This window comes from Juglans regia, chromosome 7, assembly GCF_001411555.2.
Source record: "Juglans regia cultivar Chandler chromosome 7, Walnut 2.0, whole genome shotgun sequence".
Classification (NCBI taxonomy): domain Eukaryota; kingdom Viridiplantae; phylum Streptophyta; class Magnoliopsida; order Fagales; family Juglandaceae; genus Juglans; species Juglans regia.
Genome location: NC_049907.1, coordinates 51,968,667 through 51,992,461, shown reverse-complemented (window position 1 = coordinate 51,992,461; position 23,795 = coordinate 51,968,667). Strand labels below are relative to the sequence as shown.

The 23,795-nt window shown below is 36.0% G+C and overlaps 4 protein-coding genes and 1 long non-coding RNA gene across 9 annotated transcripts; 1 reads left to right on the top strand and 4 right to left on the bottom strand.

Annotated features, from left to right (window-relative positions):
* Window positions 1-500: 500 nt before the first annotated feature.
* On the bottom strand, window positions 501-3,030 carry LOC108991944 (40S ribosomal protein S26-1-like). The gene is made up of 5 exons (XM_018966375.2): window positions 2,849-3,030; window positions 2,672-2,764; window positions 2,063-2,147; window positions 1,849-1,982; window positions 501-788 (listed from the first exon to the last, which is right to left on the bottom strand). Exons 1-5 carry the CDS (start codon window positions 2,849-2,851, stop codon window positions 714-716), a joined length of 390 nt encoding a protein of 129 aa, XP_018821920.1. The 5' UTR covers window positions 2,852-3,030; the 3' UTR covers window positions 501-713.
* A 1,029-nt stretch (window positions 3,031-4,059) lies between these two features.
* Window positions 4,060-7,439, bottom strand: LOC108991905 (superoxide dismutase [Mn], mitochondrial-like). The gene is made up of 6 exons (XM_018966318.2): window positions 7,050-7,439; window positions 6,008-6,054; window positions 5,785-5,910; window positions 5,601-5,657; window positions 4,968-5,045; window positions 4,060-4,375 (listed from the first exon to the last, which is right to left on the bottom strand). Exons 1-6 carry the CDS (start codon window positions 7,318-7,320, stop codon window positions 4,283-4,285), a joined length of 672 nt encoding a protein of 223 aa, XP_018821863.1. The 5' UTR covers window positions 7,321-7,439; the 3' UTR covers window positions 4,060-4,282.
* Window positions 7,440-8,075: 636 nt separating this feature from the next.
* LOC108991756 lies at window positions 8,076-9,994 on the bottom strand. 2 transcript variants are annotated; one of them, XR_001996199.2, is made up of 2 exons: window positions 9,718-9,994; window positions 8,076-9,621 (listed from the first exon to the last, which is right to left on the bottom strand). It is a non-coding gene; the product is annotated as an uncharacterized LOC108991756 (long non-coding RNA). The 2 variants fall into 2 exon arrangements; XR_001996198.1 differs by having other exon boundaries at window positions 9,846-9,994.
* A 3,187-nt stretch (window positions 9,995-13,181) lies between these two features.
* LOC108991883 (UDP-xylose transporter 3-like) lies at window positions 13,182-22,864 on the bottom strand. Of its 4 annotated transcripts, XR_001996232.2 has the most exons (9): window positions 22,500-22,864; window positions 20,952-21,136; window positions 20,771-20,838; window positions 18,603-18,735; window positions 18,267-18,428; window positions 17,901-18,173; window positions 17,520-17,727; window positions 17,221-17,287; window positions 13,182-13,425 (listed from the first exon to the last, which is right to left on the bottom strand). XR_001996232.2 is itself a non-coding variant. In XM_018966286.2 (7 exons), the coding sequence occupies exons 1-7, from the start codon at window positions 22,618-22,620 to the stop codon at window positions 17,611-17,613; spliced, it is 1,059 nt and encodes a 352-aa protein (XP_018821831.1). In that variant the 5' UTR covers window positions 22,621-22,864; the 3' UTR covers window positions 17,317-17,610. The 4 variants fall into 4 exon arrangements, 1 of the variants encoding a protein (XP_018821831.1); XR_001996233.2 differs by lacking the exon at window positions 17,221-17,287; XR_004801979.1 differs by lacking the exon at window positions 13,182-13,425 and having other exon boundaries at window positions 17,125-17,287.
* On the top strand, window positions 13,432-17,054 carry LOC108991884 (protein DETOXIFICATION 53-like). Its single transcript, XM_035692189.1, has 2 exons — window positions 13,432-15,477; window positions 15,593-17,054. Exons 1-2 carry the CDS (start codon window positions 15,475-15,477, stop codon window positions 16,979-16,981), a joined length of 1,392 nt encoding a protein of 463 aa, XP_035548082.1. The 5' UTR covers window positions 13,432-15,474; the 3' UTR covers window positions 16,982-17,054.
* Window positions 22,865-23,795: the final 931 nt, after the last annotated feature.

The following is a 23,795-nucleotide window of genomic DNA, read 5'->3' as shown; positions in this document are numbered from 1 at the left end:
ATATCAAGACAACAAGTAATTGATATCATTAGAAACGGGCTTGCTAGACTTCAATACTAAATTCATTAAAAGCCCGATTTTGAAACTTGAATTCCGGTTCGAATATGTCCAGATTTTAACCCAGATGAACAGTCGTAGACTTCAATACTAAAATCATCTCAGATCTCTCGCATACCATAATTGAAGTACCTTAAATTTTGTTTTAAGGCACGATATGCCCTGCAGCTCTAATGTGGGACATCTTAACTTTCCATCATCTAAATGCAATCAGGCCTGCCTTGAAAGATATTAACCAGGTGGCGTCTGTCTGGGCTACAGTTACAGTTTCCAACGAAACCCACCATCAGAAGGCCAAACCAATCCCACAAAAATGCGTACCAGCTAACGGTACAGCACTCTTTGCATATTGTTTTTCAAATGTCCGAGACTCAAAACAGATATGTTTTACCATGGTATTTGCTTAAATAAGAGAATGGGAGTAGAGCAAGAAGAATAGAGGGTTGACGAAATGACGATTTCAAAAGTGTCTCGTAAGATTCAAAACAGAATAACCATCTTTCTGAAAATAAGAACAATTGCGGATTTTCCAGTTGCATTCTCATCAAATTACATTATCCAACATTGAGACTTGCTACAAAACTGAAAAAGTTCTAGAAACTCAAGATACCCATTGAATAAAAGAGCATGCCAGAATAAATAAATTGATTTGCATTTTAAGCACGGACGGGATTCCCAGCTCCAGCAGGACGAGGTGCTTGACCAGGCTGACCTGGCCTTTGTTGATCATCCTGAAAAATCACCAAATTGCAATGAACCAGATGTCTGCTAATGCATGTCAAGCTAATCCATGCAGGTAATTGCATGCAATCTATCAAAGAATCCGTTCAATATTATACTAAAAGACCCAGAGCTAATCTTCAGAAAATAAATCTGTTTGAGATATCATTTAAGGTGTGCACAGAAAATGGAGTTCAGCCTAAGAATCCTGTCAGTTCAAGTAAATGCCAAATCCATCGTTTTGAGCCACCATGGTAAGCGTTGTTACTGTAACCCCCCATTAGATAAATCTCTATTAGGCCATAAGCCTTTTGTTGGATGTAAAAGTAAGAATATTCCATATCACATAATTTTTAAAATAAACACTTTTTTCGCCTAATTGCATATCACATCCACACCTTCGAAAGGGGTTAAGTACACATTTGGCAAGTGTATATACTAGACCATACTAAACACAAATCTGACATACAACATCAGATATTAACCAAAAAACTAACTGCTCCAGTCTTAATAAAATAACTATCATAGATTAAGGCTTCCAACTCACAATGCTTAAAGAATAACGATGACAGGCTAGATAATAGGCTGAAGTCTGGCTTTACATAAGACAACATTTCTGAGATTCTGCTTCCTGCTTTAGAAGCTCCTTTAAGGAGAAAAAACTATTGGACCTTTAAAGACAATTTTCAGCATGCTTAGGGACACTTTTGGCGGGCTCAATTCAAAAAATCTTTTGGCAGGGAAAGCATTAGGCCAGTTTCGAGACCTTCGGGAAATGAGAAACAGTGCAAGAAACTAAGGTAATGGCAACTAAAACAAAGATACCAAGTCTACATTTGCAAATTTTGTAAGTTCATTCTCAAATCTCGAACCACATAAGGTAAAAACTAAAATCAACAGAAAAAATGCATCTTTAATTAGAATATCATTGTTAGAATTGATAAGATCGTCCATAAGCAAGCAGACCCATAGGCAGATTTTTTATTTTTTATTTATTTATTTTTATATCAGTAAGCCATATGCAAAAATTAAAACAATCACAAAACTGCATCATGTAATGCAAAAGCATACCCTGCGCCTGATGAAGCGCTGTGGTGGATCACGGTTCCTTCTATTAGTGCGAGAGCGGACCCTCACAACGTGAGAGTGAATCGCACATGAAACACAATACAGCATCTTTGCATACAGCTTGGGAAGAACATATTCTGCATACAAAATGTACATTTCAGCAGTCGTATAAAGGCTAAAGAAAGAGAAGAAATTAATGCAAGGAAAAGTATATTACGATCGTAGACACAGGCTTCTTGAACATCTCTAACTGCAGCTTGCTCAACAATGTTCCGCACGAGGAACCTCTTGATTGCCTTGTCCTTTTTAACATTTTCCAACATAACCCAAATTAGAAGTCAAGATCTATAGTTTAAGTCATATATACAATTCGCAATCATACAAGTATTTGTAATTCCAATCACTTGAAAACAGCAGACTTAGCAGAACCACAAATGGCACGCATAAATATAAATGCACCATTTGCACATATATATTTTAAGCAGATTTGGCAGAATAGAAAGAAAACACAAAGATCGGAGAAGATGATGCACAGCAAAAATCATAATTTCAAAGAAGTTTGTGCTTATGATCAATATGAAAAATACCGACTCATTGCAAACATATACAATTTGTTCTTTTACTCTTGACATTTTATTCACAGAAGCACAATTACACGCATATCAACAATTTAAATCACTATCATACAAACATAATAAAACATGTATTATTAAAATTGCACAGGTATTTCCAGAGATGAAAACCATACAAAATGTCTATAAGCAGATTTGAATGCATAGAAATGCATTCATATAAATTGACATAGGTAAGTAGTTTACATCAATACCTTAGGGCAGCATTTACCGCAGTTGGAGCAGCGAATAAACTTGACGTGGCCACGGCCGTGCTTGTTGCGTCCACCATTCCTGCGCTTGAAAGTCTACAAAAAGAAAACTAGAAGATTACGACGAAAGGAGTAGAAACAACGAAGATTTGAGGTTCTATTTGATAAGATCTATCCAACCATGGTTGCTAGGGTTTACGCCGCTGGAGATCTATCCGAGGCGTTGGAGTCGACGGCTCTGGCTTGCTAGGGTTTATGCCGCTGGAGGCTGCTGGGGACTGCGTCTACGGAAAGAAAAGGGAATGCCCTTTTATATTGGTATAAACCACGACGCGCCCAACCAACAGAGTGAGGAACCCCACTTTTTCTCGTATTTGTACTCTCCTTCCTTGGTTTCTAGTCAGAACTCCCTTTTAGGCTGATGGCACGTGATACGAGAATTTTATAGATAATAATAAGATAATTTGTGAATAGAATAATGGTATACTTATAATGTATCATAACTATATTATAAAATGAGGGTAATTTTATAAAATGATATTATTTTTATAAGATATTTTATAAAAATATATCATATTTAAAATATAGTTATATAAAGTGTTATAAAAAATATTATGTGTAAATTATTTTTCTTGTGAATAATAGTGAAATAATTTGAGTTGAATATTTTTTGAATTTTAAAAAATGAGAGAGAAAAAGTTAAATAAAAAATATTATAAAGTTAAAATATTATAAGAATATAGTTTTATAATATTATTTTAATTTAGAGATTTGAAAAAGTTAAAATGATTTTTTATTTTTATTTAAAAATTTAAAAATTTTGTAATGATTAGTTTAAAAAATTTGTAATAATTAGGCTGAAAATTTTATATTTAAATTATGTTTGAGAATGAGATTAAATGAGATCAGATTAAAATTTTGTGCCTCATCTGATGCCTCAAACAAGCCTATGTCATCATATTGAAATGTCGATTTTATCCTTACTTAAAACTCCTCTTTTATTTTTTTTCCCACCTTCTCTCTCGAGCTGCTTAGAGAGTTAGAGGCTTCAAAGACCAGAGGGCTAGGGCTTGTTGATCGCGTTTCTGCACTAGGGCTCTTGCTCTTGATTATGAGCTGCTTAGAGTTTTGACTTTCGAATCTTCACTAGGGCTCTCAATGGTAACTAGCTCCCTCTCGAGCTGTAGTGTATAGTATGACTCTAATTAATTAATTTACTTTTAAGTAACAATACAATGGACAATAACGAGTTCACTACTAGCATGTATCACTTGACGAAAAAAATGTTTATTTGCGCTATATGCAGTTACCTGAAGTTTTATAAACACACTAGAAAATATGCTATAACGTCTTTTTTTCTTAATAAAAAGACATACATGTGAAAAATTGGGTAAAAATGTAACAGCGCAAATTTCAATCTTTTGTATTAAGCATAAAGCTACAAAGAGCAAATAGCTCAAACTCAATTTGATTTTCATACATGACATGCACCGGTAATCAAACACCCCCAAGAGAAATAAGGGTCCGTCCCTCACAGTTGCAACATTACATTTATTCCATTAACCAGGCCAATTCAAAGACAATCTCTCTGGGAAGCCCATCTTCTCATTCACCTCACTTGGATTCTTTATCATAAACTTCGCTGGCATACTTCCAATTAATAACTTTCCATATGTTCTTTAGATAATCTGGTCTGACATTCTTGTACTGCAACACGAAAAAGAAAAGAAAAGACAATGTCATATAATTGCTAAAGAAGAATAAAATCAGGGTAAATTTTGCCATTCCCTAAGTGGGGGATGATGCTCCACTGGACACTTCAGAAAGAAGTTGACTATTAAAAAAACAGCAAACGAAAACAAAATTTACAAATGCTAGAATAGAAATCAAGCAGTCTTTCAATAACGGCCTTGTTATATTAAACAAGGCAACCTCATGTGCACCTCCTCTTAACCTCATCTACTCTGACAACATGATGTAAGGAATATTCAATACCTAGAGGCCCAGTAATCATAGAAGAAGGTTTCCTGCAAACGAATCCTATATGCCACTTTTCTAACAACTTAAAAAAGCCCAAAGTGGAAAAGACTGAAGATGACCATAGAAGGAAAAAATTATCATGTGTCGTTACAAACCCTGTGCTAGTGCATAATTCAGGCCAACGTGTAGAAAGGGGAGTAAATCTCCACAAATCCTACTTACAAATAAAAAATCTCTACAAAACTTGACAGTAGCAAGTTTGAAACATCAAACAACCACCTTTGAAGCATCATTAGCAATCTAAAGTACACTAATTTACCTGCAAGTAGTACGCATGCTCCCAAACATCTATACCAAGCAATGGAACTAAATGTTGTCCTTTAGTTACCAGTGGGTCCTGAAAAAAACTCAGAATCAGAGAAGAGTTTTAACATAAGAATCCAGTTTTTGTCTGCATGTTTGGATAATCAGACACGTTTTGGCAGAAGTATATTACAGAGTAAAAAACCATGCACAAAAGCATGTTGACCACCAACTTTAAATCTTTTTATTTATTTTTAATTCTTCATAATTGCAGAGATCATAAAAATGAGGGTTTACATAGAAGCACATATCCAGCATAAGATCAAACCCAGAACAAGACAGTAACAAAGTTTAACAGCCAACTGTTCTGTGCAACGCACATAATCAGATTGAACTCAAAATCCTGACAACCTTAAACGTAACTCCTAGATTAAAATGAGTCAAAGACATTTTTTCATAAGTATAATGAGCCAAAGCCATTGCCACACAAAGAGAGGACAGCAGTATCATCAAGTGACCACGAATTTGATGCAGTATGGATTACAAATTCAACAAGAACATAGCTAAAATTATGTTTAATCAAAGAGAAAATTGGAAACACTAATGATTATTGCGGTATGACCTTCTGATTGGATATTCTAAATTATACCTGATTTGCAGTGGTTTCAACCACAAGCTTCTTTGACTCCTTGTCCAGACCAAACCACTGAAAGACAGACACAAGTGAAAAGAACCATACAGAAAAAAAATAAAATGAGTATGGACTAAAAGAACCAGCCAATGATCAGGGACGCAAAATGGATGTTGGGAAGTTCACAAGCTGCAAAACCTACCACCCATCCAGAGCCCTGTAAAGCAGCACCTTCTGAATTGATTTTTTGCACAAGCGCCTCCAGCGAACCAAAATTAGTGTCAATAGCCCAACCTAGGGAACTGTGTGGGGGCTCACCACCCCCTTCCTGTCATGTTTAAGGCACTGGGTAAACGAAGTTTCTTAAAGAAAAATCAATTAAAACAAAAAAGAATTTCAAAGGGACCTAAAGAATATAAACTTACACGCACGGGAGTGAGATTCTTCCAGAAAATCGAGTGGTTGATATGGCCTGTAAGAAAAATATTTTGACTATGTTAAATGAACTTAACAACAAAGATGATTATTTTTTGTTCTTCAGGTTAGTTACAAAGAAAGATGATAACAGAAACAATGACAACCAGAAAAGAACAAGAAATTAGATTAACTGCTTATGCTTGGGTAGTTTTGAAACATATAAATTTTTTTATTTTTTTTATAAGTAATAATTTTATTCAAAGAAATAGGCATAAGCCCAAGTACACGGGACGTATACAAAGGAAATACCTACAACTTTCAGAAACAAAAAGAAAACTAACACCAGAAAACTAAAACAGATTCAGTTTGAGAACATTTTTTTTTTATAAGTTCAGTTTGAGAACATATAAATTTCTTAGATTAAAAATCTAAAGGAGGAACGTGCCATTTAAATGACTAGAAACAATGATGGGTATGTAGCAGACTCCTTCAATTACAAATTTGATTAACATTTTTTTAGATTTAAAAAAAAAAAAAAAAATAGAAGGATGCCATAAAAAATACCCCCCGGAAAGATCTCTGGCTGTTAATTACTTCAGCAAAGTCACATCGAAAACCATCAGCAACCATGTTAATGTGATGCACAATTTTACATAATCACGAATTCTACCCATCCCATATCAAAATCCATTACCACTTTCACAAACTGATTAAATTTTGATCAATTTCAAGTTTCTGCGTAATTCATGAAGTTGACCCAATTTTCACAAAAGGATATAAAGTACTAAAATCCAACATAAAAACTCAATTGACCGTTTCTCCAACTCTATTCTAATAAAAAATACACCATAACTTCGAAATATAATCAAATTGATTAAATCAGACAAATGTATCGTACAAACAAAAAACAAACATAAACATGCAATCCGAAACGCATCATGGAGAAAAGAAATTCCACTTGGACGTATATTAAATTGGATAAAAAATAATGAAGACATAATAATGAATTTCCAAGTCGTACTCAAATAAATAAGAGAGAAGGAAAAGGACCTCCGCCATTGAACTTGATGGCGCTCTGCAATTTGACTATGGAGGTGGTGTCTCCCTTGGCCAGAGCCCCCTCGAGCTGTTCGAGAGCCTTGTTGTAGTTGGTAATGTAAGCCTGGTGGTGCTTGTGATGGTGGAGCTGCATGATCTCGCCGCTGATGGCGGGTTCGAGGGCACCATAATCGTAGGGAAGATCGGGAAGAGAGAAGGTCTGAATACCGCGAAGGCCTAGACCTAGGGTGGTTTTTCTGGTCAATACGGATCGGAGAGCCATGGGAGATGAGGGGAAGGTAGGTCTGGATGTATTGGGGAAGTGTAGTATGTGAGAAGGAAAATAGGGGAGTGACAGATAGGGAGCGACCGACTAGCAGTGGGTGGGTTTAGTTAATATTATTTTTCTTTAAAAATTGTTTTCGGTCATGTTAAACTTACATGTATTCGATTTTAGTACGTACAAAACTCGTCACTTTAATTTGTTTAATACTAATTTAATGTTGATGTTATTTTTCATTAATTTCATACCACGATTTATTATTTTGTTTACACACGAGCATGTCACGTGTCAATTTTCAATTAGTTCATGTGATGACACGCGACATATTAATACTGTGATCGCCTGATTGAGTTTTTTTTTTTTTTTTTAAATTTACCTATCAAGTTACAAAAATCTAAAATTGTGACATTGATTTATAAAAACCTAAAAACTCATTACTCCTTTTTTTTTTTTTTTTAAATAAGCATTCAGGTCTTCATTCATTACTCAAAAACGTTTGCATCAGAGCAATATTTAATAAATTTGTGATTTATTATCCAGATTTTTTTTTGCTTTTTTAATAAATTCTTCAATAAATCCCAAATTTTCTTGTTAATATTCATTAATAAACATGGATTTTTTTGCTTTTTTTTTTTTACACTTTTAAAATGCTTTTATATATATATATATATATATATATGCCTTTATGTTTATTATTTTTTTACATAATGAATATCTTTATATCCATTTTTGAAAACTTTTTATTGCCCATTCAATTATAAAACGAAATAAATAATAATAGACATCAACACACAATATACTACATATTACATTGTTTACATCACAATGCAAAACAACAATTTTGCAAAACAACAATTTTGCAATGAACAAATCTATGAGTTTCTCATCACAATGATTTATATCCATGAATACAACCATTTTCAAATTTCCTCCGCTGTTGATCTCAAAGAATTTCAATCACATTTAAAAGAATTCTGAACACTTCACAGAAAAAACAAAGTCAGTAGCAGTTAAATTGAAATGTAATAGAAAATCACAGACTTATGAACAAGCAAAGGTGGTGCAGCATTAAACAAAGAAAAGAAAAGAAAAGTAAAAAAAAAAAAATGTGATTGCATGGTGTAGCATTATACCAGATTCGCTTCACTTTTACGTTTGAATCATTGCTTGATTATTTGAGTTATCCAAAACAGACAACATTCATTCCAACAATAGAGAAGTTAGCAAAGATAACAAAGGGATTTTGAGAAATTATGATACAGAATTGGGGGAAAACAGGGCATGTAGAAGGAGTTCATTCCATCTTCTTAGAAAAGTTTATCCAGAATTAGTTTGGAAACTCTTGTATCTGGAAAGGACTCCTAAACAAAGAGAATTCATAAAAAACAAAACCAGAAACTACTACTACACCAACTCATAATCCCACATCAATTAATTAACATAAAACTCCAAATGAATCTCTTTCAATTTTAATTGGGAACACCATGCCAACCTGATAATGCCATTTTCCATAGTTCCCCCCCACCTCTTCTTAATTTATTCCTGCTGTTGAAGAAGCGAAAATCTTAAAAACCAAAAATAAAAATGAAATAAAAGGTGAAAAAAGCTAGGGATTTGTACATTAAACTGAAGATATTATTGACCATCATTAAGTTTTTTTTTTTTTTTTAACACCTGAAGCAGCTGTCACTAGATTTTGCATAACTATAAACAAGTTTTTAAGGTAGCAGACTATATATAGTGAAAGAAAAAGTGTCAAAAATGACACCAACTCCCCTTGCCTACAAGCATGATTTTTTGTAGGCTACAAGATAGCAATTGAAACCCTAAATCTCGAAATCGCCCTAGAAATATCGGTTCGAGGATAAAAGCAACGCAAACAAAACAAGACAAAAAATCCTAAAATTCAAGAATCCATGCACTAGATCCAGAACCGTAAGGACCGAATATTTAAATAATGGGGGGCAGAAAAATTGCAAGCGCATGAAATTTGATAAAACCCAACTACTAACTAGTGAGGAAGAAGGATGGAAATCATGGGATACGGGGCAGGAAAACTAGCATGAGTTGACCCGGTGTCTCTGAGCTGGTATGCCTTTCAAGATCCCCAAACTTCCCTCTTCTGTTCTTGAGTACTTCGGAATCAACGATGCTCTGAATGTTTCTTCCAATAGGAAAAAATAGAAATATACACTATTGTTCTCATGATTATTATCATCTAAGTGGAGATACAACTTTTGAGTCGAACTTTTTGCTTTATTTGGCCTAATCTTGCCTCAATCGGGATAAAGATAGATTTTCCTGTAGAATAAACACAAACACAACCCACATCCAAACCAAACCATAAACTCAAATCCAAACCAAAGGAAGGGAAAAATAGAAGAAGAAAGAACCTACATCAGAGTGCCTCAGAGGTTGGCCATGGGCCCGACTCCATGCACTGAAACACATGATGGTAGACAAAACCCTAGCCAGAAAGAGTAGAGAGAGAGAGAGAGAGAGAGAGAGAGGAAAGAGGAACATACCGAGAGTAGCAGACGCCAACCTCTACTAGTCACTGGCGTAGATGGATAAACAACAGGAATGCTAGGGTTTCACAAAGAGAGAGAGGGAGAGGGAGAGAGAGAGAGAGAGAGAAGAGAGAGAGTAAGAGTATTCTGGAAGGTGGAATATGGGCGCGTAATAACAGCGCTTTAGATTAGTTAAAAGTTAAATTTATTGAATATATAATTATTAGAGAGAAAAAAATATTTATAATAAATTAGTTAAATTCTAAATATTTAAAATTTAGCTACAGTAACTTTCAAAAATTTTTTTAAATTTGAAAGTTACTATACATATATTAAATATATATTTTATTAATTATTTTTCTCTCAGTTTCTTTCTTTCACATATTTTATCATAATTGATATATTAATTTGAGTTAGTGATATATTAATTTAATAAGAATATGATTATTAATTAATATATCATATGTAGAATAATAAAATATGATAAAATTAAATAAATTAATAATTAAAAAAATTAAATATTTTTGAAATTATAAATTATTCATTACTATATAATGAATAAATGTATAATCTAATGTGAAGATTTGATATAAATAACCAAAGCCAATTTGATCTTATATTATTTTATTGTTATATAATGAAAAAATAGCTATTACAATGTGGAGATTTATGTTAATAGAATAACTAAAAGTCAAATTTTTTTTTCCATTTATAAAAAATGTCATTTAACTTTGATTAATCCAATGAGAGTGCTTAAGAGGACTTAATCCAAATGCAAAAGTCTAATATCAAAAGACTTTAAAAATAAAATAAAATCAGATACGGATAACCGGGTTAATATCCGGTATCTGTAATCGGATCCAGGAGGATAGAATAATATTCTACCTGTCCAGGTATTATCCAGGCGGATAATCGCCCGGATTCACCAAGATTTTTGGGTTTTGAACCAGACTAGAAAAAAATCTGGTCCAGATGCACACCCTTATCCACATCTCATTTTATTGTTTCTTTCATCCAATGCAGCATCCCAATTTGCCTTATAGACACTTACAGCAGGCTTGATCAACTTAACAGCTCGATCTATCCTTCCAGTTGAAGATGGGTGTTTTTGAAGATGGGTGTTTAATCAAAGCAGTCTGTGCATTTTTAAAATCTTCCAACTCGTTGTGTGCTGCAGTGATTAAGGTTCTCGGGCTCTCAAACTTATGTTCAAATATCAGTTTGTTTCTTCTAGGGCAGGTTTGGGGCACAAGACAAAACACAAAATTTTCATCTCATCTCATCATTACACCTTTTTCAAATCTCCATACAAAATATAATAAACAATTCAACTTTTTCAAATCTCAATACACATTTTTCAAATCCCAAAACAATAATAATATTAAAACATAATATTTTAAATTTCAAAACAAAACACAAAATTCTCATCTCACCACCCCAAACCTACCCTTTAAGAATAACAACAACCTCTTCCACTTCTTGTTGTTTCAACTTTGTTACCAAATTACCCCAAATATCAAAGAAATTATCCTTATTATTGGACTATTTATGAATTGGGCTTAGAGGTTCAGCCCATACATTAGTAGAAGGTGCACAGCTCCATAGAGCATGACATATAGTTTCCTCAATGGTCTTGTAGATAAGACAAATAACACTGTCCATTATGTGCCTCACGAATAATTTTTGCTTGGTTGGCAGAGCTTCAATCACTGCCTTCCAAATGAAAACTTTGACCCCATTAGGCACATTTAGAGCCTAGATTTTCTCCCAAACTACAATATCCCCCTTATTACATGATGCTACACCTCTTTCTTCACTTTTTCTTTTGAACTTTCAAGTGGTATGCACTCTTCACTGAGAAGAGACCATTTTTCATATGACCCCATATTAGTTTATCCTTTAATCCCAGACTACTGAATGGAAGATTACAAATGATACCTGCCTCTCTTTCATAAAAAATCTCATAAATTAAATCATTCTTCCAGCTTCTGTTGTCACTATCTAGCAGTTCTTCCACTTTGACCTCCTTGTTAAATACTTTCACTATAGATTCCACCCTCAAAGTGCTATGTATAGGTAGCCACCTATCTCCCCATATGTTGATCCGATGACCATTTCAACTCGCCACCTTAGTCCATTGAGTAAATTTCTAGCACCTCATACGCTTCTCCATATTTGTAAAGGGCTTACTCCTAGTTTTGCTTCCAGAACAGTGCCTCCTTTATAGTATTTCTCCATCATAATTCTAGCTACCAAAGATGAAGGATTTGTAAGTAACCTCCAACACTGCTTTGCCTACAAAGCTTAATTAAAGCTTTCTATATTTCTCAAACCCAAACCTCCTACAGCCTTTGATCTACCCACCTAATCTCATTTCTTCCATTGTATCTTCTTGTCTTGTTCCATATGTTCCCACCAAAACCTTGATATTATATCTGAGATTTATTTACTTAACTGCTTAGGTAACTCGAACACACTCATAGCATAAGTAAATATAGCTTGGAAGACAGAGAATCTCCTTTCTTGCTTGGTTAAGGAATTTGTTCTTCCAGTTGTGCACTTTCTTCCATACTCTTTCTTTTATCCCTCTCAATGCTATGTATTTGGACTTCCCAACTATTGAGGGCAATCCCAAGTATTTTTCTGAATCCCCACTAAGCCTTGCACCAAAAACAATTATTCGCGCGCACACACACACATATATATATATATCCATATAGAGTACTGCTGCAATAAAAGAGATTACACAAAAGTAATCCTGCAAAATGATGTGGGTTCATGTAGTCTATTATATTTACTTTATAATAAAAATAAATTTACAATCTGATAAATAATATCATGTCACATCAATTTGTGAAATTATTTTTATATAATCCATTTAGGGCTAGAGTATTACTATTAAAAAATTAGTTTTTTTTTTTTTCATATGAGTCCTGTATTTACTCGTATTTTTAAAAAGCCGCGCTTGCACACTCCAAAATTACATATATCATTTCTCATATCCGAAACAGCTCAGCAACAGGCAATCGCTCTTTTGTATATTTTAATTGCACCTTTGAATGAGTAAACTTAACATTTTTATCCATCAATTTCCTTTCTAGTCTATTATAATGTCCAGGCTCCAGCTATGGCAATACTCATTCAAAGGTGCAATCTCCTTGCAACTGCTAATTAAATATTATACCCAGGTGGTGTCCCTCCGCCCCCACCCAAAAAACGTCACCTTCAATCAAATCCTCTCTCCGAAATACTCCTAACGTTTCTGGTATATACAGGAACCCAAGACAAATTGTGATTCAGCATGGCAGGCGACAATAGTGATTCGAAAAGCTTCTTTTAAATGGAAAGCTTCTTTTAAATGGAACTAGTTACCTATCACAAACATGTGCAGTTGTATGTATGATTACAATGGACCATAGAATGAATATATAATACAGAAACAAGCTTCTTTTTTTTTTTCACTTTTCATTCTCTAAATGTCTACTCCTCCGCCCAGCATCAATTTGGGCATTTGTCATTCCACTCTTTGCTCTGCCTGAGTAGCTATCTCTGACATTTAGCGCTTCAACCGACTCCATCAGTGTAGCATGATATCCTTTCAAACAATGCAGATAAAAAATGACACAGACGATAGACGAAAGGCAGAAAAAAGGACGCAATTATGCTAATGAAAATTATGAAATCATTGTATGTCAGCCGCAGATCAAGGCCACCACAGAAACTACAATTTTGCGCCGAAGCTATAGTTATACTGCCTTCAAAGTTGTTTACATTAATGTTAACTTGTGATAAAGTATTTTCTATACAAGTAAAAGGCGGGATGGCACATGGGCAAATACACTAACGCGTCGAGAGACAATGAGCATGGCTTGTAAATTTGTAATTTCAGTTTATCAGAAAATTGGAGTAACCGTGAAAGACATTTATATATAATTGCCAACAGGGCGAGAAACTGACTTCCTGCTTAGCATCATAGAGAATGAACTCACGCACACAAATATTTACCTGAAAATGACACTATGCATTATGCAAAATCCAAAACCCGTCAATTTGCACCATCAAATTAATCTTAATCATGCTGAACTAATGGGCATAGTGGCGCTTCCAGAGATGAGAAACCTGAACTTCTCCGACTAACAACAAGGGATGCCCCTCTCCTCTAGGTACCGCCAGAATCCTGCTATAATGATCAATGTGTGCCTCCTAAAAAGTTTTATTTCCAAGGAAAAGCATCTATATTTTCTAAGCTAAATGTTTCTCTTTACAGGTCCCCACTATGCTTACGCTGGAAATTGAGGTAAAATAAAGGTAGTTGCAAAGCCAGTAGGGAAGGGCATCCTGCTTAGAGGGAGCAACTCCACCTTTTGGTTTCGGGATTCAATTTGCACAGAGCACATAGAAAATGAAAATGCTAAATTTAGTTACAATCAGATGACCAAAGACCAAATCTGGCAGATTCAATTGATGCGCCAATGTCATTTCAACTAAAAGCCAGCCAACTTGAACGAAACTACTCAAATTTAAGCCTTTTGACAATGTTCTTTTTGCTCGCCGAAAAGCAACTTTGATTTTCTCCTCTTAATTACCAATGGAATCAAACTTATCTAAACAAGCATGAAGGACTCATATTTTAATAAGAAACTGAAGATTATATATAAAAAAAAAGTGCAACAGCATAACCCAAGTACGCAAAGAAGTATACACAAGAGAAAGTAGGCACGAAGCACTCATATCAAGGCCACCTTGAATCCTGCTTTTCTTAATAAGTAATTCATCGCTAATTAAAACTTTGAAGCTTACTAAAAAAATTATTCACGGCACCAAATACATCAAAAACCAAATAAAAAATGTATTATGAAAATCCACCGAGGTCCAAACTAAATGGCATGTGATGGATTGATTTATACTGCCAATGGAATGTCTGAAAACATATGAGAGATCCACCATCCGGACCAATGGGTTTAATTCCATGATCAAACTAATATATAGTAAGATTCACAGCCTGTATATCTATTCACCTATACCAACGAAAATTACTAGTTTTGCAAGTTATAATTGGAAAACTGCAGGTTGACAAAGAGGGAAAGCAATAAGCATCAATGAAAAAGATGCAATGATACAAAGTGAAATTTGGGACAATTAATGGAAACAATTCCAAACACTTACTCATGACCAGGTTGGCAGATATAGATGGGATATCTTTCCCAAACAGATGAAGCAAAAACACAATTTCACCCCCACCAAAAGCTTCGCTAGGATGCGTTTGGCACGTGATTGTATTGCCACAAATTTCGAGGTCAATAAGTAAATTCCAACTACCCACATTTGTCCGCTTATGCAACTGCCTACCACGTGCATAGCGTTGTCCTTCTCCTTTCATAAAAGGGAACCAATTTGTCCATAGATATTCATGACGTGTATTACGTATTTTGTGGCTGGACCTCAAATATGTTGACCCATGGAAGGGTATTTCAGGCAATAATAGTAAAATAAGAGAGTTCTGGTAAGAATATCTAATCTCAAGTGGGTGTATCGGGAGAAGTCAAGAAAACCCTAATTCTTTCAAAACAGGGAAAAGCGTGTTCATCCCACCGGCAGACAAAATTGAAAAACACTGTGCAGTTAATCGGTTCTACTTAGCATTATGGTATATCAATTTTGAACAAATATCTTACAAGCAATCATGTTTTGCAAGCATTGTTCCAAGTGTGCTCACATGTTTATTTTTTGTATTACCTAATTCTGTTTATGGCCAAATGCAGGTAGCAGAGGAGCTTACATCACTTTGCAAAATTGCATGCCCCATAGTTGTATCAAGCCTGCTTTTATACTTCAAGACACTCATCTCTATGCTCTTCTTGGGACATCTTGGGAATTCTGAGTTAGCAGGGGCCTCGCTCTCAATTGGATTTGCCAATATTACAGGCTACTCTGTTCTGAAAGGCCTTGCCATGGGGATGGAACCAATATGCTGCCAAGCTTATGGAGCAAAAAAGTGGGAGGTTCTCTGCCAGACATACAAAAGGACTCAGTGTCTCCTCTTTCTAGCAGCCATTCCAATTTCTCTGTTGTGGTTAAACATGGAGCCAATCCTACTGTGGCTAGGTCAGGATCGAAACATTATGTCTATGGCTAAGGTCTATATAACATATTCTCTTCCAGATTTGCTAGCCCAAGTCCTCCTTCATCCCTTAAGAATTTTCCTAAGGACACAAAGTCTAACGAAACCCCTCACTTTATCTGCTGTGTGTGCAATGATTCTCCACCTTCCTATCAACTACTGCCTCGTTGTATACTTGAATATGGGGATGAGGGGTGTTGCTCTAGCCTCAGCCTGGACTACCTTAAACTTGTACTTTGGTTTGCTAGTCTACCTTTTTCAATCGAGGACGGCACTAAAACCTTGGGATGGGAAAGCAAAACATGCATGCTCTCAAGGCTGGAAACCGCTGCTCACCCTTGCCTTGCCAAGCGTACTCTCTGTCTGTTTGGAGTGGTGGTGGTATGAAATAATGCTGCTACTGTGTGGCCTACTAAGTCATCCACAGGAAAGTGTGGCTGCAATGGGAATACTCATACAAACAACAGGATTGCTCTATGTGTTCCCTCACTCTCTTAGCTTGGGTTTATCAACACTTGTTGGCCAAGAGTTGGGGGCTGGGCAGCCTGCACGGGCTCAACGGACTACCGTAATTGGACTCGTTGTGGCGGTTGTGTGCAGTATACTAGCTTTTGCTTTCACAGTTGCAGTGAGAAATGGGTGGGGCAAGCTGTTTACATGTGAAACACAGGTACTTGCTCTAACATCAATTGCCCTTCCCATATTAGGCTTCTGTGAGCTAGGCAATTGTCCCCAGACAGCTGCATGTGGAATCCTTATAGGCTCTGCAAGGGCTAAGCTTGGTGCTTGCATTAATTTTGGCTCCTTCTACCTAATTGGTTTGCCAGTTGCAGCACTCATGAGTTTTACATTCGAGATGGGCTTTGTGGGGTTATGGTTTGGTCTCGCAGCAGCTCAGATTTCATGTATGTGCATGATGATCTGTGCTTTGGTTTCAACTGATTGGAAGAACCAAGTAAATAGGGCCAGGGAACTGACTCAAACAACTGAAGGTAACGGCACTGATTTGGAAGCCAACCTCATCGGCTGACTTTGCTTTGTAGTAGTTGATTAAATAAACTCCTTGTACTATGAGATGACATAGTCCTAAATGGAAAAAATATCGGCTTTGTATCCCCCAACACCCTTTTCCTTATCTTTCTTCCTTCAACTTACTTGTCAGATTTATATTTGAAGAAGAGAGCAAAAGGATACTAAAGAAAGTAAAAAGTTGTGAAATGAGAAGATACCATAGATCTGGGATCATATCCTGAGGGTGAGAAAAGTTACCTGCATTTTTTTAGCCCATATGCCCAGGTGGCCTCCTATGTCCCCAACAATAAAAGGCTATCCTGATCTATAATTAATAACAATGAACAACATGATTTATAAATTTTATTCATTAAAAAAATTCTGAGCATTCATCATTCCATATATAAATTCAGTAAAACTGATTACAAAGCTGGACCATATTTGCTTTCCGGGAAATAAAAAATACCCACTATATGCATACTTCATTTGAGCTAATTGTCAGGATATCGACTCAATACAATGATAAACCACACTAAAAAGGAAACTAAGGCTCACACCTGTGCAAATTTAGGGAGTAAGACATGGGTCTCGTGTATCGTCATTGCCCTCATGGTTGCATCTGCTTCTCTTAGGTGTATGAAAAATCCTTCATGCATCCAAATCTTTGCTTGAATTCCATACAGGGGCTTTTGGGACAACAGCCTCAATTAATCCACCTTTTCCATTTTCCGCATTCAGCAGAGGATCAGATTCACCTTCCACCGGCTGGCATCATTCAAAACATAAAGAAAAAGAGTTCACAAAGCATGTTGGCAAAGGACTTTTTTTTATAAGTAAATGTTGGCAAAGGACTTAACAAGAGATGGACGAAATGTCGGGCAATTAAAGTATGAACTATTATGAGAACAAGACAAAACAATAACAAAAGTGGCCAGGACCTGAAATGGTTGTGCTGACACTTCGGTAGTTTTTGACTGACTCTCACGAGTGCAAAAATAAGAATATAGAACCATCCCAATCAGTGCAATAAAAATTCCTAAAATATTCCTCCAGCTAAAGGGATCATGAAGTAAGACATAACCAAACGCCAATACAAGGCATGTCTTCAGATGTCCAAGAACCTGATAGGTGACTGGGGAAGTCTTTCCAATTACAAGGAATGTGCTAAAATTTACAGAGACGGATATTAGGCAGGATAGAATGATGAAAGCCTGTAACAGAGAAAGTGAGAATGATTTCAAACATAAGGAGAAAAAAGGGGGGAGAAGAAAGAGTTTTCTGCTTCAGAAAGCTTTAATTCTCACCAGTACTTGAGTTGTATATTTGAAAGTAAATACATTTTGATCAGTCAAAAACCCATCCAAAAATGGACCAGAGATCAACAAAGTGCCTGCTTGGTATGGACAAGATTGATATAGAAGTTGGGTTGAAGAAACCTTAAAATTCTTCTGGATGGTATTGGTCATCTGAAATGAACTAAATTAAGATCTCAAACAAGATAAAAGTCAGAGAAACATGTTGTCCATGCAAGACCATTGCTAGCAAAGACTGAGCCTAAAGCATCAACGCCTGTGCATGTCTCAAAGTACTAAAGAGTGGTGTGTATAGATTTTCAATTAATGTAACTTCATTGAGGATACAATTTGAGCAACACATGTTGTAACAATTGCAAGGAGAGATAGGACAGAGCCCAGAGCATTGAGCTGCAAATCAGTGACTGTTGCAATGCCAACTCCCAGAAGGAGGATAATGAGCGAAAGCTGAATACTCCTACTGTCATAATAACAAAGGTGAAAACCAGGTTATTTCACAGTTGAAGAAACCAAAATGCATCTAAATGGTTCAATCAAGAGGTAATACAAATGTGGATTTAATTAAAGACAGCTGCAGTTGAGACAGTTTGAGTAATCCATGCTCTTAACAACTAAAAAGATAAAAAAGAGCTTAAGCATTGAGGTGCAGATCAGTAACAGCAGCGACCATGATACTTATAACAAGGTTAGGAACCCCTAATGCAAAAATAATTAGTACAGACAGTATCAGTACAATGTTTGCCAACTGCAAGCAACATATACTGATCTTCAGAGGAAAATAATATAATTCAGATTAAAAAAAAAAACAAAAAGCAATACAACCACAAAGATGATCAAACTGCGAGAGTTAAGTTACAAAAAATACAAGCTTCGTGCTATTTGGGATGGGGTTGTTGAGAAAGTTAAGAAAATGTTGGCTAGTTAGAAGCGACTATATTTATCTAAAGGGTACCACTTGGGCCTCATTTGTCTTCACAACCATTCTTTCTTTTTTTTTTATAAGTAAGAGATAAACTTTATTGATGTGAATGAAATAGGCAAGTACCAAGTACATAGGAAGTAAGAGCGATGATGTCTTCACAACCTTTATTGATGTCTTCACAACCATTCTCATCTCATCTCATCTAATCATTACAACTTTTCCAAATTATCACACAAAATAAAATAAGCAATTCAACCTTTTCAAATTCTAAAACAAAAATAATATTAAAAAAATATATTCTAACAATATTTTATTCAACTTTCAACTTTTATCTCAACTCATTTTATCTGCGAAAACAAACGAGGCCTTACTCTTGTTAAGAGTACCCTTTCTAATCTCCTTACTTATTTTCTATCACTATTTCCATTGCCTGCAGGGGTGACCAACCGGATTGAGAAGTTGTTTCGTGCTTTTTTAGGGGGTGGTATAGGTGAGGGAACTAAATTCCACCTTGTTAGTTGGAATAAAGTGTGTTCTCCTATTTCGGTTGGAGGGTTGGGAATTCGTGATTTGAGGATCTTCAACAAGGCTTTATTGGGGAAATAACTATGAAGATATCAATCGGAAGGGGAGTCGCTTTGGAGGGAGGTCATTGATCAGAAGTATGGAAGTGCTTGCGGGGGTTGGTGTTCTAATGTAGTTCAGGGAGTTTGTGGTGCAGGGCTTTGGACGTTCATTACAAAGGGCTGGGAGAGCTTTATTAGTCATGTCAGTTATACTGTTGGTGAGGGATCTAGGATCCGTTTCTGATTTGACATTTGGTGTGGTGATTGGGCCCTCAATAGTGTGTTTCCAGCTATTTTTCGATTGGCTTCAGATCAGTTTGCCGCTGTTTCAGATTTGCTTTGTCGTTCTAATGGTGAGATTAGTGGGATATTTGTTTATCTAGAGCTGTACATGATTGGGAGATTGACGAAGTTTCAGCTTTCTTCAGCTTTTTATACTCTTCGAGGCTTGGTGGTAATAATGAGGATAGGATGTTGTGGAAGTCTAAGGGGTGTAAAAAGCTCACTGTTCGTTTGTACTATAAGCTGTTGACTTTTCAGGATAGTCCTCCTTTTCCTTGGAAGTGTATTTGGAGGTCCCACATGCCTTCCAAAGTGGCCTTTTTCATTTGGACTGCCTCTCTTGAGAAATTTTTGACGCTGGATAATTCAATGAAGCAGGTATTATAGTTATGGATTGGTGTTTCATGTGTAAAAAGAAAGGGGAAACTGTGGATCATCTACTCTTGCATTGTGAGGTTGCAAGGGCTTTGTGGGATGGCATCTTTTCTTTTGTAGAATAGGCTTGGCTTGGGTGATTGATGCCTTTGAGAGTGGTTGACCTTCTTGCATGTTGGAATGGGCTTCATGGTTGTTCTCAAGTGGGTGCGGCTTGGAAGATGATTCCTTTGTGTCTTATGTCTTATGTGGTACAAACTTTTTGATAGCTTATAATTATTTTAGATAAGTTCTGCACACAGTATGTAAGCATCATGGTCATAGGAGGATAAATGTTTCTCAAGACAAACCTGAATCTCTTCCCAAGGAAAAGGGTCTCCAAAAGTACAGTACAAGGGATGATTGCCAGCTTGGTCATCTGGATTGGAAAAAACAGTAGATCCTTCAGAACGTTAATTTTGAGAAAAACATTGAAATAACACAGGATGTATAGATCAAAAGCCAAAGTAGTTTAAAAAATAGCAGAAGTACCTGATAAAATCCAACAGAATTGAAACCCAGGCTCAAATTCAAAAGTCCAATGGAGATCCCATTTAGAATGCCAAAGCCCATAACAGCTTTTTGATCAAACGGTTTGTGTTCGAACAGTTTCATCTTTAAAGCCACGTGAAGAGAAGAAAAGGTGACTAGAAGATGCCAGCTTGTCAAAGTTGTAGCTGTGCAAGTATGCAAGGATACAAGATCTTAATGCACCTTAATAGTAGTTCTAACAAATTAAATCACCATTGTCATCACAACTGTAATAATTTCATCAGAATTGGACTAAATCTTCCTAAAAAAACATCTTTTCTGGAAAGGGCAATCTATCTGTGGGCTTTATACACAGGTGGCACATGTCAGATGGAAGTGCTAAAGGCTAATGTTGTCATTAAAGGCATTCCCAAGTCATTGCCAGCCCATAACACCACACCTTTAGCCTGATGTAGGCATCAAGTGGACAAGCAACGTAATATCTTTAACTCATTGGGAGAGGAGGTATCATCCAAAGGAACAAATTGCTCAAGATTGCAATGATGATCTGATCTGTCAAATGACGACCTGACCTATCAAATCTTAGTTTGACAATAAATTATGGAAATCAATTCATCAACCCCATGTATCCTTCATAGGATAATCACATCCTTACCATCATTGATGCTTGACGGTTCTCGATACGACGATTCATATAGTTTAAAGATCCTTATTATGTTATGAAGAGTATGCTCATCATTTAAATAAAAAATGAGATATAGCACACACAAACTACGTGAAATATGCTAAACATGTGCTTCAACACGGGTTGATCTATTCAGTGGGATGCCAGAGACCAAAGTGATTCTCTCCTAGGATTGACACTTTAAATACACGTAATACATTAGAAAGGGTACCGGACAATCGCTCAGAAATTGAATCTGCCCATTTCATCTTACATTGAAATTGAAAACAGTGAATGGAAAATCGAAGATTATATCTCAGGCATCCTGTCTACTGCACCTTAATAGTAGTTGTAATACAAGATCTTACTGCACCTTAATACTAACAAATTAAATCACCATCTTCATCACAACTGTTATGAAGAGTATTACATTGAAGAGATATAATTCAGTCACCAAAAAATCATCAGTAATTAATTAGAATTCTAAAAGGCCCTTGATTTACCAACACAAAGGGGGTTAACAAAAAACAAAATCCAATTTACATGCCACGACTAAATGCCCCTACTCTGGCCGGTAACAAGTGTACTTGGGCACTTGGCTTAATTTTCAGATTCTCCATTTTAGGTAGTTTAGGTCCTAATTTGCAACAATTTAAATCGGTCCCTTCTGTCACTACGTAAACGGTTTATGGCTCGCCAACCTCATCGCGCCACTTAGAGCCTTAACCACATCATCAATAACAATCAAAATACGAACAGGTTGTCACTTGGCAAAGAATTAAAAGCATTACACGAGCCCCCAGCCCCTACCCAACAAAAAAGGCATGGTAGTATGTTTGAGCAAAACATGAAGCAGATAAAGAGGTCGTAAAATGTAAACATACCGAAATGGAAACCCAATGAGCTGATTAAAGCCTTGTTGCAGATCACTATGGACACTGATGAAACTACTGACAGAGTCAACGCCCCAACCGTTCCCAGCTGAAACCGCTCACCCTCTCCCATCTTTTTCCTTTTTCGTTTTACTCTCCCTTTCTTTTCTTTCTTATTTGGTAAAACCGATCACAAACCCCCTCAGATTTCACACTGGCGACCCTCCAAAAACACACAAAAAACAAGAGGCAGCTAACCTTGCAACTAGCGGGTGCCGGAGAGAAGTTCAAAAGTGCTAGATCTGGTGGGTGTGTTAAGAAACAAAGGTGATGAAAAGGAAGGCTTTTGTTTGATAAACTTCGGTCGGATTTTTTTTCTTTTCTTTATTTACGTCTCTCTGGTCTTTAGGCAAGCGTATTTACATTAACAAATTAATATAATATTAATAAAAATAATTATAATGTGCGATTTAGGACCAAAAGATTAGTAATATTGAATAAACCAAAGAAAAGTCACTTAAATGATGATTTTGATATAGTTTGATTTGCAAACTGGAATTTCACGACTAGACAATATTTATTGCATTTTTGTTGATCTAGACTAGCTAGCTTTGAAATTTGAATAGAGGAGGACGATAATTAGTCGAAAATTGTTTTGAAATTCCCAAGCCTCTCTGAAAATTGATAAAAAAAAAAATGTATAAATATGTAACAGTTTGAATTTGGCTGACTTACCACTCATTATGAAATTAAATTATAAGATTTATTATATTTTTAAATAATCAATACATAAAAAATAGAGAAAAACAATGTTAACGTTGTGTTTCGCGTGCCTTTTGACCGGGTTCCAAAAACTTGAATCTTTGGGCTGTCACCTGCACACTTTAAGTAAACACAGAGAATCGGGACCTTGGTAATTTGTGCATAAACTTAAAGAATATTAGGTTTCAAGTGAGGACAACTCATCTCTGACTTTGAATAACTTATGTCATTTCTACTGTTTATTTGTTATAATCATTTAATGCAACATGGTTTCTGGGGCGGCGTCATTAATGCGACGTGGAATTCGGGTAGTGGGGCCATTAATGCGGCGTGACTTCCTGACTCACTTTATCCTGTGAATGTTCCCTGTTAAACCTCTTCATGCCTACTATCAAGAAATCACAGGTTCTCCATATTTTCCATAAGTCTGCCTAGACAGGTTTTCAAGGATAGTCTATCATCGGGGTGATGTCAGGGTGGTGAGTCTCATCTGCCCTGATAGTCTACTTTCTCCTCTAGGGAGTTGATTCATGGGCGGGTTGTGCC

What these genes read in the sequence shown, in the direction of transcription:
- LOC108991944 (XM_018966375.2), bottom strand. An exon ending in GCGGTAAATGCTGCCCTAAG is followed by an intron (nt 2,148 to 2,671) that starts GTATTGATGTAA and finishes AATGTTAAAAAG; the next exon opens with GACAAGGCAATCAAGAGGTT. An exon ending in AGAAGCCTGTGTCTACGATC is followed by an intron (nt 1,983 to 2,062) that starts GTAATATACTTT and finishes TTTTGTATGCAG; the next exon opens with AATATGTTCTTCCCAAGCTG.
- LOC108991905 (XM_018966318.2), bottom strand. Translation starts at nt 7,320, where the DNA reads ATGGCTCTCCGATCCGTATTGACCAGAAAAACCACCCTAGGTCTAGGC. An exon ending in CATCAAGTTCAATGGCGGAG is followed by an intron (nt 6,055 to 7,049) that starts GTCCTTTTCCTT and finishes TTTTTCTTACAG; the next exon opens with GCCATATCAACCACTCGATT. An exon ending in TTGAAACCACTGCAAATCAG is followed by an intron (nt 5,046 to 5,600) that starts GTATAATTTAGA and finishes AGTTTTTTTCAG; the next exon opens with GACCCACTGGTAACTAAAGG.
- LOC108991883 (XM_018966286.2), bottom strand. Translation starts at nt 22,620, where the DNA reads ATGGGAGAGGGTGAGCGGTTTCAGCTGGGAACGGTTGGGGCGTTGACT. An exon ending in TTCCTTGGGAAGAGATTCAG is followed by an intron (nt 18,736 to 20,770) that starts GTTTGTCTTGAG and finishes TTATTATGACAG; the next exon opens with TAGGAGTATTCAGCTTTCGC. An exon ending in AATATACAACTCAAGTACTG is followed by an intron (nt 18,174 to 18,266) that starts GTGAGAATTAAA and finishes TCTCTGTTACAG; the next exon opens with GCTTTCATCATTCTATCCTG.